At 40.2% G+C, this 23,091-nt stretch overlaps 1 protein-coding gene across 2 annotated transcripts in view; it reads left to right on the top strand.

Moving 5' to 3' along the window:
* Positions 1 to 23,091, top strand: part of FBN1 (fibrillin 1) — a 252,784-nt gene that overhangs the window by 125,074 nt on the left and 104,619 nt on the right. For both annotated transcript variants that reach the window (XM_082387352.1, XM_082387351.1), the window contains exons 10-17: positions 4,562 to 4,720; positions 9,528 to 9,707; positions 10,682 to 10,822; positions 12,535 to 12,654; positions 15,701 to 15,826; positions 17,478 to 17,600; positions 21,173 to 21,295; positions 22,390 to 22,542. In XM_082387352.1, the coding sequence (XP_082243478.1) occupies positions 4,562 to 4,720; positions 9,528 to 9,707; positions 10,682 to 10,822; positions 12,535 to 12,654; positions 15,701 to 15,826; positions 17,478 to 17,600; positions 21,173 to 21,295; positions 22,390 to 22,542 (1,125 nt within the window). The remainder of the gene's footprint in view (positions 1 to 4,561; positions 4,721 to 9,527; positions 9,708 to 10,681; positions 10,823 to 12,534; positions 12,655 to 15,700; positions 15,827 to 17,477; positions 17,601 to 21,172; positions 21,296 to 22,389; positions 22,543 to 23,091) is intronic.

Below are 23,091 nucleotides of genomic sequence, written 5' to 3'. Positions count from 1 at the left end.
CCCCCCGAACCTAAGGATATCTTATTAGAAATGGTTTTATAGGGAAATTCTGTGTTTCTGTATGTTTTTATCTCACTAATTAAGTTGTAATTCTCCTTAGAGAACAGTAACTGCTATCCTTATATTCCTGGTGGTTCTCAGCACAATTCCTTGCATGTAGTAGGCACTCAGTAAGCATGTGTTGACTATCAAAATAACTAATCCCTTATTAATAGGACCAAGCTGGGGAGCCTATGGCAGAAGGCCTCGGAGGAAAATGAAGTCTATCTTTTGATGTTTGTTTCTGGCCCGTAGTTTCAAAGACATGCAGCTTCACATCCTCACCACAGGCCATGAATTTCAGACCAAGACAGAATCGCACTTGAACTTCTGAATTCCTTTTTAGTTAGTCACACATAATAAAAGCTGAGGGCAGTCTCTCCGTTGACATTTGAATAAGTACAACTCATGAGGGAAACATATCTGGACTTTTCCTTAGAAGCAATGGTCGGTGGTGCCCGGATTGCCTGATTTTCCAGGATCTGTCCATAGATCTTGGAACTGCAGTGAAAGGATGGCAAGTGCAGTTCACGTAGCTCCTTTTTCTCCCCAAACTGTCCCAATTAACACGTGACCTCCAGTGGATATGCCTAGCAGAAGTCCTTTCCTGGCCAGATAATAGGTAGATTTTTTTTTTTTAACCTTCAAAGAGAGCCCCAAACAGCATTCAAATGATTGATCCTTTTAACACATTTACATATCAGAAAGTTGACATTTTTAAAGTTCTTTCCTTTTTACCTAATATATCCACGCTAACTTTTTACAAAAGAAGGGAACGAAGATTCCTGGGTCACCTCCTCGGTGTGAGGTATTTTATGGAAATTATCTGACTTAATGTTCAAAACAGTACTGTAGATGGGAAGAAGCTGAGGTTTGGGAAGTTTAGATAAATAATTTGCTCCAGTTGTTTAAGCAGTTAATAAGTGAGGGAGCTGGGATTCCAACTTGGGCTGAGTCTACAGTCCGGACTCCGCCCATTGCTTCCTCCCAATGACCATCGGATGCAGTAAACGTTCTCTTGCCATACCCCTAGGCAAGCACTGTTCCTCCTTCCTTGGAACTTTATGATACCCATAATTAGCAACTTACATAAAGTGATCCCAATGACATTTCTGCCTTCCCTACTGCTGCTGTTTCCTGCCATGGTAAACCACAGAGACCCCCAAAATTATCCCCAGTGGCAAGAAAATATGTATAGTCTCCAACTTTTAAGCAAACCCAAGGTTTGTTGGCAAGTTGGTTATTGGAATTAGTGAATCTAACCAATAGGAAACCCCACGTGTAGATAGTGGTATGTGGTATCTTCCTTATACATCTCTTTTAACCATGACATTCGAACTGTTACCTTCTGTTACCGCATTCTGCGACTCTCTCACCAGTTCTAACACTGCCTTTGTCGCGTAAGCGCTGGTAGAATTATTGCATTTTATTTTTGGTTTTGTGATCTTCGTTTGGCACTTTATAATACTTTGTGTAAGGCTGTCTTTTCATAGTAGTGTGTTCTGTCTCATCAATTCCCAGGAGTCTTAGAGATGTCTGGTACCTAGCTTGGGCCTCACAGCTCCTAGCTCCTAGTTGGCCCCAACAATGTTAGTGATTGGTTAGGGGAGACCTGCTGACAGGCTAGGATGACCTGCAAACACCTATTGATATTTAATCCATCATATATTTGTTTCGATGTAATGTGATTTCTGGGTCCTGAGAGTAAGGCCAAGTGATTCAGAAGTGGAGAAAGGAAGAAAGTTTCTTACTCCTTTTCTGCCAGATGTCTTGGCCAGGGCAGATTTAAAATAGATGAAGGTGTCTAAGGTTTCTCCAACCTTCATTTGCCTCCTCTAAGTCTTACCATGCTTCTCCCTCAGCTCCCATAGATCTTCAGATTACTTTAAAGCCACCCCTTACCCTCTATGCAAAGCGATCCAGCGCCAGATGATTTCCTTTCCACTTCCTTTGGCACTACCATCTGATGACATGGAAGACTTCAGGCTGGCATGCCCAAGGGTCAATTCCTCTGAATGGTTCCTGCTTTTCACAACTCTTCCCACTGGTTTTCTTTACAATTTTAAGTTGTGTAAATGTGCGTATTCTTAACAAAAGCTCTCCTGCAAAAAAAAAAAAAAAAAAAAATATTGTAAAATGATTATTGTATATGCAGGTGCCATTTATAAATCAGGAACTGCCAGCAACGCAAATGTGGCTGGTTAATTCTTCCAGTCCTACCATTCACCATTTTGTTCAAGAGTCTCCGACCCATTGATTTATCATATAAGTCAGCCAGCTGGGCAGTAAAATAATATCATAGATAATTTGCAAAATAATAGACATAAGGCCATTAAGAGCTTGCTGTTGGCAGCTGTGGGTCCCAGTTTTGCTCTGAAAGATGGCCCACACTGAAAATTGTACATACAAATTTTGGTCAAGTGTTTATACTGGGTTTTGACCACCAAATTCATTTGAAGCTGGGATATAAGCCAGTTTTGAACATCTCTTCCCATTCTTAACAGCCTTTGGTTTCCATGCCCCAATATTAATCCTGGGGTATATGAAGTATTAGTGTCTTTAAGGCAAAGCAAATTAGGAAGCAGGAAGTTCTGTTTCTCCCCCTTCTGCACAGGGGAGGCGCCACCCATGTCTCCACAGAGCATTCTTTGTCTGCGCTTCCCTCTCCAGCCATTTACCCTGGACCAGGCTGGAGTAAAACTTGTTCTGCCTCTTTGCTGAGACTATTAGTCTGACCAGAGGTGCAGGAACTGGGACCACAGAAAATTTCTGGAAAGCACACTTATACTTGCTAGTGGTTTAAAGTACTTTTTAGAAATAATCTCATATCCTTTAAAGCTGGCCCATAATTTTCTTTTATAGTTTGTCTAGGTTTGATGTAGCCATCTTCACTCGACATTAATAATTTATTGCATTTTTATTTATTTATTTTGTTTATTTATTTATTTTTATATTTATTTTTGGCTGTGTTGGGTCTTCGTTTCTCTGCGAGGGCTTTCTCTAGTTGCAGCAAGCGGAGGCCACTCTTCATCGCGGTGCGTGGGCCTCTCACTATCGCGGCCTCTCTTGTTGCGGAGCACAGGCTCCAGACGCGCAGGCTCAGCAGTTGTGGCGCACGGGCCTAGTCGCTCCGCGGCATGTGGGATCTTCCCAGACCACGGCTCGAACCCGTGTGCCCTGCATTGGCAGGCAGACTCTCAACCGCTGCGCCACCAGGGGAAGGGGACGCCCCCTCGACATTAATAATTTAAATGTTTCTAAGTCAGCCTTGGTTTTTTCATTTTATTTCATTTTATTAATTTATTGCAACCTTCAAGATTTTAAGGCTTTGTGTTTTTGAGAATGATGTAGATGAAAACAGTGATAGGGGTGACCCTGTCTGATCAAATGATGGGTAATATGCAGACTTACAGGAAACATGAGGACTGATTTTTGACTACAAACAAATTCTTCACCTTACAAAAGGATTTCCCAGTTATATTCCTTCAAATGACAAGCATATTCAAAATACTAGTTACATTTCAAAACTTATTTTATAGGAACTGTACAGAAATACATTTTACTTAAAGAGAGATACACCCGTAACATATGATAGTTAGATCAAGGGGTTCTGTACTTGGCTGCCTACCTCCTGTATTCCACCGCATGACCTCAAAGGCTCATGAAGCAGTTAGGTTTCTCCTTTGTCATGGGCTCTTTTCTGGTAACCCAGAGTTGTACTTCAGTGTGTCAGTGTTGTCACGACGGTCAGACATGATGTAACCCAATAAAAGTGATATATAGAAATGTCTTCCCCTGTTGCTTTGAGAAGATACCGCTCTGCCACAAAAACAAAGTTCCTTCAAGAAGTATTGTATCCTATAGCACTAAGAACTTGCAATCATGTACATTTTGAACTTGTAAAGAATTAGTGCCTTATCAAATCTGTTAGGGCCCCAGGGCAAAAGGAAACTTCGATGAAGGAGCAGTGGATCTGACTGCAAAATGGCTCGTTCCTTTAAAAAAAAAACAAATCTCACACGTCTGACTCACGGTTTCAGACTGAAAAATGAGAAAGGTCTTTTAGAGATGTAACCTACAGTGCAGACTTCATGTTGTTTTAAAATAGATTTATATCAATATTTGCCTAAAGTGGCTCAAATTAGGTCGTTTGAAACCAAGGACAACACAGTCTCCCTTCAGTATAGAGACATGTCTCTAGACCTAATTAACCGTCACCGTCAGTGATTTTCTCCTTCTCTCTTTTCCTATGACCCATATGGTTGTAATCATTTGTTCCCACCTTGGGGACGGAATGTGGGACTTGGGCCAAGTGCACCAGCTCACAGGGGCAAAAGGTGTGAGATGGAGGGATTTCTGCCTGAGCGCTATTCCCGAGTGGCGCTCACAGCTTACCTTCCAGGGCTGAGTGTCACCTCATCCTGCTCAAGCCCCACTGGGAAATGTGGAGGTGCTGGAGCAAAAGGGAGTCGTTTTACCTTTGATCTCAGTGATGTGTGTGGCGGTTTCTTTGTCCTCTCAGATGTTCGCCCAGGATACTGTTACACGGCTCTGGCAAACGGGCGCTGTTCTAACCAGCTGCCGCAGTCCATCACCAAGATGCAGTGCTGCTGTGACGTCGGCCGGTGCTGGTCTCCGGGGGTCACTGTTGCCCCCGAAATGTGTCCCATCAGAGCAACGGGTAAGAGCCCTTCCATTTATCCACAGAGTATCTCTGCTCAACCCCCCGGGAGCCCAGGGGCAATGTACGTGCTGCAGATTTAGTGGCAACCTGGGTAAGCGAATGACATTCCAGAAAATAAAAGAGATGGCCTTCAGGGAAATTTCCCCAGGTAATGAACAGGGGAAATACAGAGGTCCATACAAATGACACTGTTGGCAGGTACTGTATCTTACTTAGCTTGCGTATTACCACTGGGTAGCAACCTGACCAGTCAGAAGAACTGGTTCCTTCCTAGTCTCCTGTATTTCTTTTGGCTCTCTGTATTTCTTTTGTATCCTCAAAAGCTCAGCAGAATAAAACTCAACTCCCTCAGAGCCTTTCAGGTGAGTTATTCGGGATACACATTTCCTCCTTCCCTAACGTTTGACCCTCTCCTCTTCTTGGTTGCCAAGTCCTGTTGATTATTTTTTCTTTTCGATTTCTCTTTTCTGTCATATTCATTTCCACCTAAAGCTCATTTTCTTTCATCTGCACTATTGCAGTAGCCTCCTAACTGGTCTTTGTGAAATCCACAGCTGCCACATAACATTTCCCAAAGCCTAACTCATCTGAAATTCAGTTTTAAAAAATTGTGTGTGGGGAAAAAGTAGAGAAAGGTGTCCAGAAAATTTTTCGCAGGATGAACTCAGGCAATATCCAGTGGTCCAAGTCACTCCATTTCTTGAAAATAAAATTTTACTACTTAGCAGGGCATTTAGAGTCCCCAAATCTGATCCCCGTTCATCTTTTAATTCTTGTTCTTTATAGTAGCTTTATTTTCTAATTAAATTATGCAATCCAGCTTTCCTTGAACCCAGTCGGAGCATTTCTAAACTCAAATATTCTTTTTTCTCCAAACTTCTCCCCAGTTCAGGTCCTTACTCCCTACTCCCCACCCCTGCTACCTCTGCCTATTATTTGCCCTCTTGTTGGTTGAGATTCCTCTCAAATATGACCTAATCCCTGCCCATCCCAAGACCACCACTGCTGAAAGTTCTGCCTTCTTGCTCAGTGCTCTAGGTTTGTACTGTTGCTGTGATACAGATCCCATCTGCTCAGGTTTGTGCCTCTGTGTGTTCATATACAGCTTTTTTACTAGTTAATAAATCTCATTAGGGGGTTTCAGTCATCATTATAGTGCCTTATTCCTTCTAATTTTTTAACACTTCTCTGGTACTTAGCGAGAACTTGCTGATAGGAGGCATTCACGGAGAGTGTACGACTTACTAGGTGACGTCTTTCCCACCAGTTCTAAGTAAAACTTGGGGTAGTAACTTCTTCTCAATCTGGTTCCTGAAAAGTATGTTTAAATCAGGAAATTTTAGGGGAGAACATCAAGATGAGGATGGATGAATGCAGAGCTAATGAAATACTTCAGAGTGTGCTATTCACAGAATATGAACGCCCCATTATCATGGGTTATAGACCTGCTCACAGATGTTATTTTTAAATTTCTATTTATGACTGAGAATTATGTGTGTGGATTAAAGAAGCAAGAAAATCTTTCAATAAATTTTAACATATAACAAGTCATATATTTTGCCATATATTTTGACTGTCTCTGGTCTAAAAATATAAGGCACCCTTCTTAGTTCACTAGGGGGACCATTTAGTCGGTCACTGTTTAGAAGCACATGACTTTCTACTAAGACATACAGCTTGGATACCAGGAGAATCACTTTTTAAATGTATACGTTAACTTAGGAATCAGCAGCATTGATGTGGATTCTTTCCTATGTTGAGACCTTGAATAGAAGAGGGAGGACCAGAGTAGGCTTAGGTGCTGAAGACCTACTTTGGGACTCATGGGGCAGAAGGCCGGGTTCCCCTGTGTAGCTTTGCGGGGAGCTGCTCTCCCAAAGGGTACCACTGAAAGACGCACAACCCTGAGACAGGCCCAGAGCAGAGCAGATGGATAGAGCAAACTAATTTGCAGGTAGGTGTGTTTGTTTGTTCAAATGTTCCAGTACCAGTACTACAGAGCTCTGGGTTCTTAACTTATGGAGAGTGATGACATAGGAAGGATGATTTCAGATTGGTCAGCTTTTCACTTTAAAAAAAAATCAGTATCATCTCCGGGTTAAATGGAGATAGGAAAGTTGGACATCAGTTGAACAAAATCAGCCCCAGCTTGCTGATTCTGAATGTAAAGGGGCTCAACGGAAAGTTATTAAGCTGAAGAAAGTAGGAAGAAGTACAGAGCCCAGCCTGATACACTTTCATGGAGAGGTTGAGATGAATTTAATGGCATGCTTAAAATAATATACCCACCTAGTTAGCAGAAATGCTGATAAGCTATCCAACTTCTTTTATAGAAATCCTAAAAGACTAAAAAAAAAGGTTGATTGGTGCTTGGAAGCTAATAAGTACAATTGCCATTCAATTAAATCCAACATAGTTAATAAATTCCTCTTCTGTGCAGTTTTCCAGGTGAGGCCGAGAGTGGGATTTCGTCACGAGTTAAACACGATCCTTGACTTCAGAGACTGCACAGTCTTAGTGGTAGAGAGTTGGTAGAAAGCAGGTAGCCAGGAAATGATGGGTATGGCACATCCAGGTGATAATTGTATAAGGAAGATCACTGTGGTTTAACAACAGGGACTGTAGCATCCTGATTCAGGGAAGCATAAACAATATATAAATCCTTTCCAAATACAGTCAAGTACTACAGAATCTTTGTGGGTTGAAATTCCAGATAAATAATGCAGTAGTAGAATTCTCTGAAAACATAAACTTAACCTGAGTTGGAAATGTCAAATATGATTGAAAAAGTTTTAGTAATGGACCAGAAAAAAACAACAAGGTACATGGTAGCTAGGTATGTTTAGCCAAATGTAAATGGACAGAATGTCCCATGAGGTTGAAATATGAATACATTTCAGTACGACATATCACTGTGTCATAGAATAAGCCTGATTCTAGTCCACAAGGAAAATAAAAATACTAGCCTAATTTCTATTAATGGATGAAGCTAGTATAGAAAGTACCTATGGGAGAATCCCTGTGTGACAGAGGTAATAAAATAATCAACATTCTGGAAAGAGGGAAAAAAGAAATTTAAAAAAAGATATAGTTTACTTATAGAAGGGAACTATGACAAAATATGGCTATTTGTAGGAAACATGAAAATGAGTGGTTAAGTAAATACATTTCTCGAAACCTGAATACTGCTTAAAAAGACCTGTTTGGAAGCCTCCCTCCCCGGAAATGTGTCACAAATCTAAACATGATTTATTCTAATAAAGAACTGGCATTGTGAAAAGTAGGAGTCAGTCTGTATGGGCAATTATAGGGAAAACAGTTGACTAAGTCAGAGTGTACTAGTTTGGGGGATCATTCTGCAGCATTAACACCAGACTCACCAGCCCCGGGTATTCCTTCTGCCCCATGGGCTGCTTCTTCTTTGTCACTTTGTTGTCTTTTACAAATAGGTGTTCCTCAGGGTTCTGTCTCCTTTCTCCCATCTCTTCACTTTCCACACCTTCCTTATGTGAGCTCATCCGTCCCCATGGCTTTAAATGACGCCTATCTACTGATAACCCCAAAACTTAGCAGCAGCCCTGACTTCTTCTCTAGGCTTCAAACTCTCCTTTTTTTTTTTTTTTAATAACTCTATGAAATGCATACAATGACTCCTCCCATTTTATTTATTTATTTATTTATTTATTTTTGGCTGTGTTGGGTCCTCGTTTCTGTGCGAGGGCTTTCTCTAGTTGTGGCAAGCGGGAGCCACTCTTCATCGCGGTGCACGGGCCTCTCACTATCGCGGCCTCTCTTGTTGCGGAGCACAGGCTCCAGACGCGCAGGCTCAGTAATTGTGACTCACGGGCCCAGCTGCTCCGCGGCATGTGGGATCTTCCCAGACCAGGGCTCGAACCCGTGTCCCCTGCATTGGCAGGCAGACTCTCAACCACTGCACCACCAAGGAAGCCCCAAACTCTCTTTTAAAACTGCTTTGTGACATCTCCATGTGGATGTCTGATATCTCAAAATTCATATGCTCAACGTAGAGCTTTTACCCACCAAACCTGCTCCCGTCACAGTGTTTCCCATCTCAGCAAACGGCACCAATGTCTACCCTGTTGCTCAACTGGAAAACTAGAAGTCATTCTTGATTTCCTATTCCCTCAGCTCTGACATTTACTCCTTCCCCAAACATAGCCCATTCATCTCGAAAATAATCTTCAAATGTGTTTACTTCTGTCCAGTTCCATCACTGGCTCCCTGGTCCAGCCATCCTTGTCTTGCCCTTGGTCTTCTGTGGCAGTCTTACTTCCCTCCAGTACAGTCTCCAAATGCCAGTGAGAATGATCTTCTGAACATGTTCATCTGATCATGTCCCACCCCTGCAGAAGACTACCAGTGACTTCCCAAGGCATATAAAATAAAATCCAAGCACTAAAAAGTGCTGTTTAGAGTCCTGTGGGATCCACAGGTGGGAAGACTGGGTAGAGATCATGGCATTTTATTCTATTCTTCCTTGAGGTGAATTTTGACATAGGTAAAGACTTCCTAGGTTTTAGGAGGGACATGTGGTACACACTCTGGGGAGTTTGTTTCCAGTTTTGAGTTATTGTTCCAGTCTGGTTGCTGCTGTAGGTTTTAGGAATGCTGGCTTGGGAAAATAGCCAAGTCAGTTGGCTTTTTTCCTTTTCTCCAATTGACCTATGTGGTTTGATGATCAATTTTATTCAAAATTTCTTTACAAAATAAGGATGACTTCCATGGGCCTATGGCATATGCTACCGCTCAGCTGTTGTGTTGTGTTTTGTGTTTTTTTTTCCAGAGGATTTCAACAAGCTGTGCTCTGTCCCTATTGTAATTCCCGAGAGGCCAGGATATCCTTCCCCACCCCTTGGCCCCATTCCTCCAGTTCACGCTGTTCCTCCTGGCTTTCCTCCTGGACCTCAAATTACAGTCCCTCGACCGCCAGTGGAGTATCCATATCCATCTCGGGAACCACCAAGTAAGAGCTCAAAAGTCATCTAATTACGGTTCTTGCATTAATCAGGTTAACTTTTTTTTTTTTTTAATCTAAGATCTTTGCTTCCACTCTTTTTATTTTTTTTAATTTATTTTTATTTTTGGCTGTGTTGGGTCTTCGTCTCTGTGCGAGGGCTTTGTCTAATTGTGGCAAGTGGGGGCCACTCTTCATCGCGGTGCGCGGGCCTCTCACTATCGTGGCCTCTCTTGTTGCGGAGCACAGGCTCCAGACGCGCAGGCTCAGTAGTTGTGGCGCACGGGCTTAGTTGCTCCGCGGCATGTGGGATCTTCCCAGACCAGGGCTCGAACCCGTGTCCCCTGCATTGTCAGGCAGACTCTCAACCACTGCGCCACCAGGGAAGCCCCAGGTTAACTTTTTTGTTGTTGTTTATGCTGTTTAAGTCATTAAGTAAGTTTAACCAATCCTCAAATGTTTCATTTACAGAGTGTAGTATATAAGTTTCTCAGCTGGCCTGTTGCATAAAGGAAAATGGGCAGTTTCATATTCTCCAGAGATTAATGTCCTTTTGCTATTGACGTTGTGGGAGAAATTTAAATCTGATTCACAGGATCAATCCATAGAGGAGGCATAAGATGACTCTTTGGGTTATATATCATGCAAAGCAGTTTTGCAAATAGTTAAATACCAGTAACTCGCTGCCTTTGTGGTTTCCCTACGCTCGAGGCCTGAGAGTGAGGCGGAGGGAGGGGTGGGGAGAAGCGGGCAGAGGAGGAGGCTACAGCGAGGCCGCGGTACCTGGCAGCGTGCGCCACGGTGCACACGTGCCGTCTGTAGGCGAGAGTGGAAACATGCTCTGTTGACGCCAGGCGACCTTTGCCCAGAGTGTCCTCCTTCCTTTACGATTCAGCATCTTGCCCATTATTACTGGCTTCAGTGCTGGTGGAAGATGCCCTAGTTAGACGTAACTTTAATGGGGTTTCATGTTATTCCTTCAGGGGTGCTGCCAGTCAACGTCACTGATTACTGCCAGCTGTTTCGCTATCTCTGTCAAAATGGACGCTGCATCCCGACTCCTGGGAGCTACCGGTGTGAGTGCAACAAAGGATTCCAGCTGGACCTCCGTGGGGAGTGCATTGGTACGTGATAGACCACTAGCTTGGCACCAGGACGCTACTGCATTGCTGTTCCATGACTGTATAGGTTTTCTATGGCTGCTATAACAAATTGTCTCAAACTTAGTGGCTTAAAACAGCACAGATTTATTATCTTATGTTTCTATGGGTTGGAAGTCCGACACAGGTCTTTCTGGGCTAAAATCAAGGTGTCGGCAGGGCTGTGTTCCTTTCCGAGGCTCTTGGAGAGAATCCATTTCTTTGCCTTTTCCGGCATCTAGAAGCCGTCTGTATTCCTTGGCTGAGGGCCTGTTTCTTCATCTTCAAAGTCAGCAGTGTAGCATCTTCAAATCTCTAACTCTCTGGTTCTCTCTTTGCATTCCTTCTAACACGTTTAAGGATCTTTGTGATTACATTGGGCCCATCTGTATATAATCCAGGAGGGATGGATTCCGCTGATTAGCAACTTAATTCCCCTTGCCATGTAGCATATTCGCAGGTTCTGGGGGTTAGGACATGAACGTATTGTGGGGGGGGCATTATTATGCCTATTACAGTGACTTTTAACTTTCATTGTAAAACACATTCAAGGCATTGCTGGTAACTCTAACTTAAGCCATCCTATCGAAGCCTGACCATTAAAATAAAGCATTAGAAGTATCCCCAAATTATGAAACTTTGCATGGTTTACTAATTTGAATGGATAACTTACCAACTATCTCTAGTTAGCAAGGAACTGAAGCAAGGAACTTTAAGTTGTTGATAAGGCAGTTAAGCTAGTGAAGGAAGGAAATGTAACACAAGGATAATTTGTTGGATTGGATAAGAATACCCAGTTGCCATCTAATTTTTAAAAAATAAACTGCTCTCTTAGGTCTATTATAAATCCCAATTCCAATTATGAATCAGGTAGAAATAAGTAGTTCTTGGTTTCTCATGCTATATAGTTTCCTGGTGATATGAAAGCCCCTTCGAGTAGCATGTTAGGAGAGAGTCCTTCAATCCTGAGAGGTCATCCAGAGCTGGGTAGGAAAGGCAAAGGGAACGTCTAGCTCAGGGTTGTGAGATCAGACTTGCATCTGCCACAAGAAGCATGTGACTTTGGACAAGTGGGTTACCTTCCATAAGCTTTAGCTTCCTCATCTTCACAAACAGAGGAATAAAAACCAGTTTACCGGTAAGTATACTGATAGCTCTAAATGAGTGTAAAACTAGTGGGAGCCTGTCTAGGGGCGGGGTGGAGGTGGTAGCAGCCTTGATGGTAGGTGAGAATTGCCCTTTAAACAACAACAGCTTCAAGGTTTGTTGTAATATTCTTAGTGGAACTCAGAAAGGAATGCTTAGATATGGTTAGGCCTTCTTTTCATTGAAAAATTGAGCTTCAAGAGACACTCAGAATTCTGTCCAGAAGCCACTTCTGAAATATTTGTCTGTTTGATTCCCTTATGTCAGACCCAAGGAAGAGAAAATGTTTATTGGCTTGGAGTGTTGAGTTGCTACGTATTTGGCATTTTTCTCTGAAAAATGACACAGGAAAATAATACATTCTAACTGCTCAACCAGTTAAAGTGGCTGGTGACACCGTTATTGTAGTGGAAAGAAAAAAGATCTTTTCATTATGCTATTTATTTCTTAAAAGGAAAGTGTTTTAGCATGTAAAGGAAACCAGTAAAATGGTCTTAGAGTTAGGAGTTACTGCGATCTAATGTCTTACTAAGATATACTGTGTTTTGCAGATGTTGATGAATGTGAGAAAAACCCTTGTGCTGGTGGCGAGTGTATTAATACCCAGGGCTCCTACACCTGTCAGTGCCGACCTGGCTATCAGAGCACACTCACCCGGACAGAGTGCCGAGGTACGTATGGTCCTAGCTTGGCACGTCGGACATGTATGCTAAGTAAGGAGTTGGCTTTGAAGGAATTCCATAGAGTCTGAATAACCCTTGCCAGGAGAGGCTAATACGCTCCCATTGCTTTTTTGCACTTAATTCCAGAAATGGTTACTCTGAAGGATAGCATCATAAAATCTGGCAAACATTCAAGTTATTTTAAAAGATGTTTCTGGTGCCTGTGGGAATATCTTTTCTTCACTTCCTTTTTTTTTTTTTTTTTTTTTGCCTCATCACTATATTGTCTTAACTTTTAATCCCAGAGCTAGGGAATGGGGTTGTCCTTTGTTGACACAGAAACTGAGAAAAGTTTCAGGTGAAATTTTACGCAATTAATTGCTTCATGGAAAGGCCTGAAGGATAAGAAGTGCCTGTAAGTTCTTGCTGCTTATTTCGTGTAGTCAGCGGCAGCCAGTTAGAAATGCAGCATCTCAGGCCCCACTTGAGACCTGCTGAATCAAAATCAGCATTTTAACAAGATCTTCCAGGGACCCTTACGCATGTTAAAGTTTGAGAAGCACTGCTGTAAAGTTGCCTCACAAAAATTTCCCTTCAGATTTGTTTATTAATTGACTTATTAAGCCACCCAATATACCTCTTATTGGATGACTTTGATATACTGAGTTTCTGAGATAGAAATAATTAAGATATGCGCCCCACCTCAGGGGACTATATCTATACAGATATAGTCCCTCAGGGGACTATATCTATATATATCTATATCTCTATAAGTTGGGTGCAGAATGATCTGTTATCATTGATCAGTAAAGCCAGATAAAAGCAACAGAACTCTGTTAAAATTAAATACAAGGAAAGATAGGGAGGTTTGTATCACTTTAAAAATTTGTCAGCCATTAATGAGTTAATTTTATTTGCCTCTTTTAGCAAAAGTTCTTCATATTAGTTGAAGGCATACAGATGTTTTTATTTTTTATTAGTGACTGTTTTCAAAATCTTTGAATTTAGTTCTGACTTAGGGATTTCTTGCCATCAGTGTATTTTAGTATTCTGCTTATAAATGGCAATTTTGAGCAGAAAAACCTGGAGCACAGCATTTCAATCTGTTAATATTTCTATTAATGGCCTACTTACTGAATTACAAATATAGTTTGAATTTTTAACTGAGTTTAGAACCTTCTTTATAACTATTGTTTTAAATAATCAGCACGTACAAACAGTATACGAGGCATTTTGCAATCGTGGAAGATAAACCGAAACCAGTGTTTCAGAAGACAGCACTACTAAATAAGCAAATAGGAGACATTCTTGAGAGCATTCAGCTGGGGCAAGGGCCAATCAGTGTAGATGCATGTTATTGTCATCACTCTGAGACTTAGTTTATTAGAGACTGAAGATTACCTAAAAGCCTCAAGCACTGTCTTCTTTAAGAGCTAGTGCTAAGTTTAGCCCAAGCACAAGAAGTTGGTAACGCAATCACATTTGGGGGTAGATGAAAGTTGCCACAGAATGGTCAGAAAGGCTGTATACTTAGCTGAGAAGGACACGAGGAACTGAACAGAGGGGACAGAAGAAACATACAGAAACACGGTAGAGACTTTGAATGACAAGCTTTTCATTTATTTTTGTAAGGCAGCAGGAGCCCGATGGCATTTTCACATTAGTGAGGAGAGAAAAAGCTGAACTCTTTATCCTGTTTATTTTATCCTTGGGCCTCCATAGATTATAGAATCCTAAAAAAAAACAAAAAAAGTAGATTATAAAATCTTAAAAAAAAAAAAAAGTCTGCTGAAGAATATGTGGCTTTTACTATTTTTTGGAGTGTGGAGCAGGTCAGATTTTAGTAAGGATTAAGAAATAAATGAGAGAGAAAAAGATTGTAGGTTGTTGGCACAAAGATCAGACAGAAGAAAAGCCCAGACTGCCTCAGCTAGTCCAATGACTCGTGTGGAAACCACTGCTGGATCTGCCCAGAAAGAAAGTGCGTCTGAGGGTCAACCACAAGACACCGTGCAGACACAGGGTAGACAGAATAACCAGTATGCCATGAATGCACATTCTTGTCGTCCAAAGGATGTTTAGGGCCCTTATACCCAGGCACATGGCCTCAACTCTGCATGGGTGGGTCTGCTCCCATCCAACTCCGCTCAGTGCCCTGGCCTCTTATCTCCTGGGGAATAAGCCCTGGCAAAGGTTGTATGCTCTGTAGACAAGGTGGTTTGTGTTCATCCTTTCTGATGTTCATCCAGGCATGTAGCCTAGAAACTGAGGGGAATAGATAATCCAGGGTAACTCGTTGCCCACTTTAGGTGAATTACTAATCTTTAAATGAGAGATCAGATGCAGGTTATTTGAGCTATTGTCATTTTTAACACTTCCATATCATGCTCTGTTGTTTACTTTGGCATATAATACTAAACATGAAAGAAAAAAGGGGAAATGTCCCCATAGTACCAATATTTTGTTTGGTAGATAGAATACTCATAAAGTTATAAAAGAGACTGAGAATACATAAACAAATAAAACTGTATTTGGACCAGAGCTGCCATAAGGAAGGTAGACATTTCAGAGTCAAATGATTGACGGTTTTCAGATGGAATTAGGTTTCTAAATTGTTTTTTTTTTTTTAAATGTCATTTCTGTTTAACTGTTCTGATACAGCTAACATCAGATCTGCCTTTTTGATCATGTCTTAAAAGACACCAGCCAAAGTTCGTTGTAAATAATGATATATACTGGCTCATTGAATTACCTAGGAAAATGGTGAAAAAGAACCTATTTTGTTTACAGAACTGAGATTTAGGGAGTCTTATTAGAAAGTAAAGTTAAAGTGAATGCTGTTATGTTGGCATTTTTTTCTTTCATATGTCTTTCAAACTTTTATTAGTAACCCTAAATTTTATATTATTTAATACTGAGTTTATGTTGAAGAATATTATTTAGTAACCAAAACCCAAGACTAAGATCATGAGTTTAGAGACGGTGAGAGGAAGAAATAAAATAACTGAAAATCCCCTAAATAAAGCTATTTCTTCCTTTTTGACTTCGATTTTAGACATTGATGAATGTTTACAGAATGGCCGTATCTGCAATAACGGACGTTGCATCAACACAGATGGCAGTTTCCATTGTGTGTGTAACGCAGGATTTCATGTTACGCGTGATGGGAAGAACTGTGAAGGTAATATAGTGTAATAATAATTACAGTATAATCATGTCATTCCCCTATTCCATTGCAGTTTCAGTATCAAAAGCCTTTAACAAGACCAAGTCAAGCATTGAGCGAAAGGTCAAAGTATCAAATACATATTCACCGATTGTTATCTGGGAGGATGCCTAACTTTCAACAGTATTAGTTCCTTTAATTCACATTTGTGTGAGTCAAATAACATTATAAGTATAGGAGCAGAGCTTACTATTTAAATATTCCTGGTGATGAAACTTTTGTAGCATAAATCATTACTTCCAAATTTTATACAATCAGAATTTGTACATTAAAAAAAATAGGACACACCTAATCTCGTATATTCTTCAGTCACTTATAATCCTTTTGTTTAAAGTGTCTATGTAGTAATGAAATATTACTAATGAGTATCTGAACATGTAAAATTTGAGAGAAATGTTGACGAGAGTCAGCCCTTTATATTGCCTCTTGAATTAATCACCTCTCTTTGAATTGGGCTGTTTCATTTTGTCTTTTCCCCGGCCTTTTTTCCCCTAAATTGAAAATGTGACAATTATTGATGAGTTTCCACTTCTTAGACCTTTAGCAAAAAATGAAGAATGCTCCTTATCATCTTTCCCAATGTCTTCGGGAAAGATCCCAAGAATCTATTCATACATTAAAGGAATTTCAAAATTGTTCTTAGAAACATTTTTGGCAGAATATTATCTCAGTGATTCAATTCAAAGACTTAATGCCAAAATTCTCAGTTGGGATAGAGTCTTGTTTAAAAAAGAAAAATCATAAATTACTTCGGTCTGACTAAAGCCTGTAAGTGAAAACACACTGTGTCTAGAAGAGCAAGTGCCTCCTAAGACAGCTGTAATATTAAATAAAATAGCATACTGATGAATTGAAAGAAATATCTGTATGCTCAAGGGATCCTAAAGGTTAGCTGTCATGGCTATACTTTATAGTCAACTCTTGCATTTTAAAAATACATTTTTCCTACCCCTATTTAAAATTGCTTCAAACTACAAGCAGTTCTCTGGTTTCTACTTTTTAAAGAATCAAGAAGTAGCCTCAATACATTTCACATTTCATCATTCTTAGTTTCGATTTTGTTTTTATTTTCAGTATATTAGAAGTAATGTGGATCTGTAAATATAACCATCAGGCTGTTAACACACCTTTCAGTTTGTAAACTGCTGTTCCTAAAAAGAGCCTTGGTAGCTTTTATTGAGTTAAATTTCATATATATATTTATATGAAAATATATATTTATATGAAATTTCATAGATATATATTATGAGTCTAATACATATACATGTGTATATATATATACACATATACATGCATATATATATATATATTACATATATACGTATATGCTTGTGTAAGTATATATATGTCTATATATACACACATGTCCTAAAATAAATTTAGCCCTATAGTTTGCATGCACATGTCAAAAATTGAGAACTTGAGATACATATTTCATATGGCCACTCTTCTCTTTGTAAGCTATAATTTGGATGAAACTTAACCTTAGACAATAATAACAAAAAGTAAAGAAATGTGACGAAACAGAATTATATTGATCCAGATTGGCTTCCTTTGTAAGCTTACTCATCTAGCCATAAGAAAATATATCTTTTGTATTTTTCAGATATGGATGAATGCAGCATAAGGAATATGTGCCTTAATGGGATGTGTATCAATGAAGATGGCAGTTTTAAATGTATTTGCAAACCTGGATTTCAGCTGGCATCAGATGGGCGTTATTGTAAAGGTTTGTGCTATAAAACTCTAAATCATATTCTTCACCCGTTTTTTCTCCTCTCTACATTGCTTAGAGCTACCACCTTTCCTCATTGATTCTCCCTATTTAAAGTACCCCTAAATCTGGATTAAGAAACCTGACTGGAACTCCTTCTTAAGTCCAGCCATCCAGAGAGCTACGATTTATGCCCAGAAGGCTGTTCTTACTTCAGAAGGGATGTTTGGTGTCTTCTCAAAGGAGCCTGGTAGGCTTCATAGCAAATGAATGGGAAGCTGAACTACCATTTGGACTACCAACAGCTGTGAGCATCTTTTTAGATAAGCTGAGTTCTGCCTCTTCCTTACAGTTGAGGAATAATGACAGTTGGCTTCTTGATGACTGTCATTTGCCACCTCTTACATCTTCACCTGGACAAAATATTGTAGACTCTTATTGCGGTGATCTCTTATTCATAATTTCCTCCAGATACCTTAAGAAACAGAGTTTATTTAAGCTTTATCAAGTCACAGAAGCAAAAAAGGGAAACAGGATTAAGCAGAAGAAATAAAGGAACCAGGAGCCATTATTTAGCTTTGTAACTTTTGAAGTAATCTTATTGCTCCAAGTAGTGAAGCAAAATGAAGATTTTTATTTGTGCTGTTGAAAATTGGGGTCCTGAGAAGAGTTATCAGGAGATAACTGGAGTTATCAGGAGAAGAAGTTAAATTTGTGCTTAGTGTCTCTGCCTAATGCAGTCAAGGATGAGTAATTATTGCCCTTGTGTCCAAGATCTGAGCTGCAACCAGACTTCTCAAGGAATCTCATACTCAAAATAGATCCAGGGAATCTGCTAAAATAGACACTCAAAACCATAGTTTCAGATGTAGAAGGTAGAGAGAGCATCAGGCTATTCAAGATGGAGAAGGCAAGAAAAAGTCCTATGGTGCCTCTTCTCTGGGTGCCCTTGTATTAAGTCCTTGTATTAAGTCTTCAGCATGATGTGTATTTTCTCTAGGCTTAAAAGAGCTTCCAGCCCTTGGTTGTTTACCTACATTCTCTATGACCTTCACATCAATAGCTCTTAATATCGTGGAAATCTGCCTTCACAGCAAGAGAAAGTTGTTGTTGTTTTTTTTTTTTTCAAATTTGAAGTAGGAAATTGGTTTCCGTGCTTTTGAGCTATGTGTTGGGAGGAACTTATAGTTGGGGAGACAAGATTAATGCATGGAAATATTAAGACAGCATACAACAAAGCACCAAACTGTGCAGATTAAGTGCTGTACCAGTGAAAAAGAAAGGGGAAGGGAATGATTGCCGGAATATTTGGGACTAGGCTTCCAAACAAAATAACAGAAGGAAATGTGAAAGTCCCTTTGTGAACAGAACTTTTCTGAGAACATACACTCCTCTCTCTTACCTATGCACAGAGGATGCTAAGATTCACTTTCAGTACCTATAGGCTGCCAGTGACCCAGGCCATAGACTCTTAAGAGTGGCCAATAGATAATGCTGTTGTAACTATTTCAGAAGATATTATGACCTCATAGGTGAAGCTCGGTTTTGCAACTGTTTGCAATCAGTGAACTAGTATCTTATTGATAAATGGATCGTTCCAGTCATTTGAAAGTGCCTGATGATTAAAAGTCTGCTCTGACTTTTAACATTCTGGCTTAAGAATCAGAGCTAGAGAGAAAGAGAGGGGGAAAATGCTCCATATTCTTACCTGTGTCATCTTTATTCTGATGTATAGAGAAGGTGGAATACACACACCTGTAGTAAGAATAAAGGAAGAAAAAAGAAAAAAATTTCTTGTATGCTGAATTTCTTTTCCATCATTTTTCTCTTGATATCATGGGATAAGATTTTCTCTTAGTGTGAGCATTTGGTTTTTGGGTTTTTTTAAAATTTATTTTAATTGATTAATTTATTTATTTTCGGCTGTGTTGGGTCTTCGTTTCTGTGCGAGGGCTTTCTCTAGTTGTGGCAAGCGGGGGCCACTCTTCATTGCGGTGCGTGGGCCTCTCACTATCGCGGCCTCTCCCGTTGCGGAGCACAGGCTCCAGACACGCAGGCTCAGTAGTTGTGGCTCACGGGCCCAGTTGCTCCGCGGCATGTGGGATCTTCCCAGACCAGGGCTCAAACCCACGTCCCCTGCATTGGCAGGCAGATTCTTAACCACTGTGCCACCAGGGAAGCCCTTGAGCATTTGGTTCTGATCCCACAAAGATGTGACTGTTCAAAGCTGAATGAACAATGCTAAATCGCTACAGGTAACTAATCTGATGAACAGCCTGGTCTCCATGATCACTCTCTGAAGGTGGAGGCCACTCACTTTGAACAAGGCCCTCTGGATCTATGTTCCATCCCTGTCCCCAGTAAAAAACCTTTGGATTACGTTTCAGGCTGTAGTCACCACTGTTTCACTGTAGATCTCAATTTGAACAAAAAGGTGACCTGAATAACTGAACCAGTTTGAGTTCACGTATTCAAATATAACTGCTGTTTTAAAATACAATCTGTACACTGAATCTTGGACCATCTGAATATATTTTGTGCCAAATAACACAAGCTATGTAAAACGCAGAGGTGTTTCAGTCTCAATTTGCCTTTTTAAGGTCAGAAGAAAGGAAATATTCACCTACACCAGTTGTATATTATAAAAGGAGTTGTAATAAAACGACTTGTTTCTAAGTGTTATATGTTTTCCAAAACACAGTTTTGGTACCATTTCTATTTCCATGTTGGAAATAGAACATGTTTGGTACCATGTTCGGGGGGAAAAATATCTGCTATTATTAGTATGTGCCCAATAAAATCTTTTACCAGACCTCCCTAAGGATACACATACGATACTATAAAATATTCGTAATGCTTAAGAGAGATTTTTCTTTGCTGGGTTCCAATTGATTACAGTGCTGTTGTTGGCTAGGAATCGTCATCAAAATCATCTATATTCATTTTCTGTTCCTTTTTTACAGTGTTCCATCCAGGCTTTAGTTCTGTTGTCTCCTCATGCCATTCTAATTTTCCCAGAGAGTTAAGGCGTGAGTGATACTGGAATGGACACCAGTCTGGGTGTTGGATGCCAAAAGGAGAAGCTTCCTGCCCAGGCCAAAGATGTAGTTTATTATCAAGCTAGATTTCTGACAGTCCTGGAAAAACTGCCATGTGAAACATTACACAAGACCCTTTGTCTTTTAGCTGTCACTTTCCTTCTTCTTCCAATTCTGTTTTTGCCTTTGTGATTCTTACTTTGGATTAAAAAAAAAAAAAAAAAAAATCTCAGGAGAATGTTATTGAAATAGCTTTCTATGGAAAAGAAATAAACTCAGACAGTTTATCTCTCTCAATTTTTGTTCCTGTTCTCTCAAAGGAAAATGAAATGCATCTCACTGAGCTTTTATTGTTGACGCTGCATATTATTGTAAATCTTCCCCATTTTCAAGTCTTAGAACTGTAAATATGTTATGGCTTTAGATAAAGTCACTTTATTTATTTATTTTTTTCTCTCTTTTTTTTTTAACATCTTTATTGGAGTATAATTTCTGTACAATGTTGTGTGAAGTCGCTTTATTTTTAATAAGTGCTTTTCCCCACCACAGATATTAACGAGTGTGAAACACCTGGGATCTGCATGAATGGGCGCTGTGTCAACACTGATGGCTCCTACCGATGTGAATGCTTTCCTGGACTGGCCGTGGGTCTGGATGGACGCGTGTGTGTTGGTAAGGTTGAAGCCATAACTAGATGTACGATAGAGATCCACCTTCTGTCAGTCAATAAAATCCGCCAATAATAAATGCACTTGACTGTAGCAGATATGATACAATTAATATTTGTGGGGGCAACAAACCAACAGGGTCAGTTCTTTTCTTGTATGACATGGATATTAGCTTAAGGGATAGAAAGGTGGGCTGAGATAAATGAAAACCAAGGGAATCCCCACCTCTCCTTCTCCCTTGTCTTTCCTAATCACCTAGCTGTCCTCAATTTTCTCCAACCCTCCTTTGTTGATAATGGTCTTTGAAATTGACCTGTATATGCCCATTATCTCAAGGTGAACATTTTATTTTCATCTAGGGAATTAAATGTCCCAAGGGAGGTATAGAATGCAAAGGAGGATATGGATAAGTAAGAAACTTATATGATAATAGTTTTATGTGGCTTTATAAGAAGTTTGAGATTTGTTGATAAATAGATACAAAGTTTTTCCAAATTATTTTTAAGAAAGGTAGTCGGTAGGCCCTTTGAATTGGGAGAGGATTGGACATAGCTGGAAATCCCCTCCTGGTGGTAAAGATGATACTGCTTAGTTAGACCAATATCTGCAGATTTGTATAAATGAACCTTTTACAGATTAAACATCCTCCTTTTTGAAAGTACATCTAATTCAGATATTCAATAATTGCATGTTTATTTTGAGGTGGTCTGTATTTCTAATGAAGATCTTATTTATCATAAGGTGAGATTGAATGGTCATCCATCATTCATTCAACATTTATTAAGTGCCTTCTCTGTACGCTCCTGGGGAAGAAAAACATGAGTGAGGTATAACCCTAGCCCTTAAGGACCTCACAGTTGGGTAAACCATAATAGTCCCTAGAGAACTGAAAGAGTCTAGTAATTAGTTTCCAGTGCTTGGAAGCTGAATGCAGAATGATTTGTTTCGTTTTGTTTTCCATTGGGACCTAATACCAGAGGCATTCTCTGTGAGTTAGAACAGGGACAATGGCTAAATAAAACCAGCTTCAACTTTGACCTGGGGGGTTCCCATCTGTTTGAAACGATAGTATGATGACAGATGCTTCTTCCTGTGTAGACACACACATGCGGAGCACATGCTACGGTGGATACAAGAGAGGCCAGTGTGTCAAACCCTTGTTTGGTGCTGTTACCAAATCTGAGTGCTGTTGTGCCAGCACCGAGTATGCTTTTGGGGAACCTTGCCAACCGTGTCCTTCACAGAATTCAGGTATGTATGTGGTGTCATGGGGATGCCCTAGTACTCCCAGCCTTCCGCCACCATCTGCAGTCTTTGCATTTTTGGAAGTCATGGGGAAAGATTGCATCTGCTCTCCAGGTGCATCATGTACCTTGCTGGGGTCTTGGCAGGGGCTGCTCAGCCTGTGCTCAGACGTTCCTCACAGGCCCAGCCATCACTTGGATTAGGCAGCACATTCATGCCTCCCATCTGAACTCCTCCACCTCAGTAATAGTCGTGCTCCTTAGGGTATGTGCAACTTGCCTTGTTTTCTAAAGTAGCTTCACAGTGTTTACATTTTGTAGGAACTATTATAAAAGCAGAATTCTACAGAGTGTAAAAGTAAATAATTTTCAGATTACCTGAATGTTTCCAGCTTTTTTTCCAAAAGGCCATGTGTGAATTTTGTTCAAATCCTTCATGCTGGTTTAGGTGTGCTTTTCCTAAATGATTTTATTCAACTCTAGGGAAAAAGTGTTTTTCTCAATTGGAGTGACATGGCATAGCGAAAAGAAAACTGGTCAGTGAGTCAGAATCCTG

This window comes from Balaenoptera borealis (genome assembly GCF_965194805.1).
Source record: "Balaenoptera borealis genome assembly, chromosome: 3".
NCBI lineage: Eukaryota > Metazoa > Chordata > Mammalia > Artiodactyla > Balaenopteridae > Balaenoptera > Balaenoptera borealis.
This window is presented reverse-complemented; position numbering and strand designations above follow the sequence as displayed.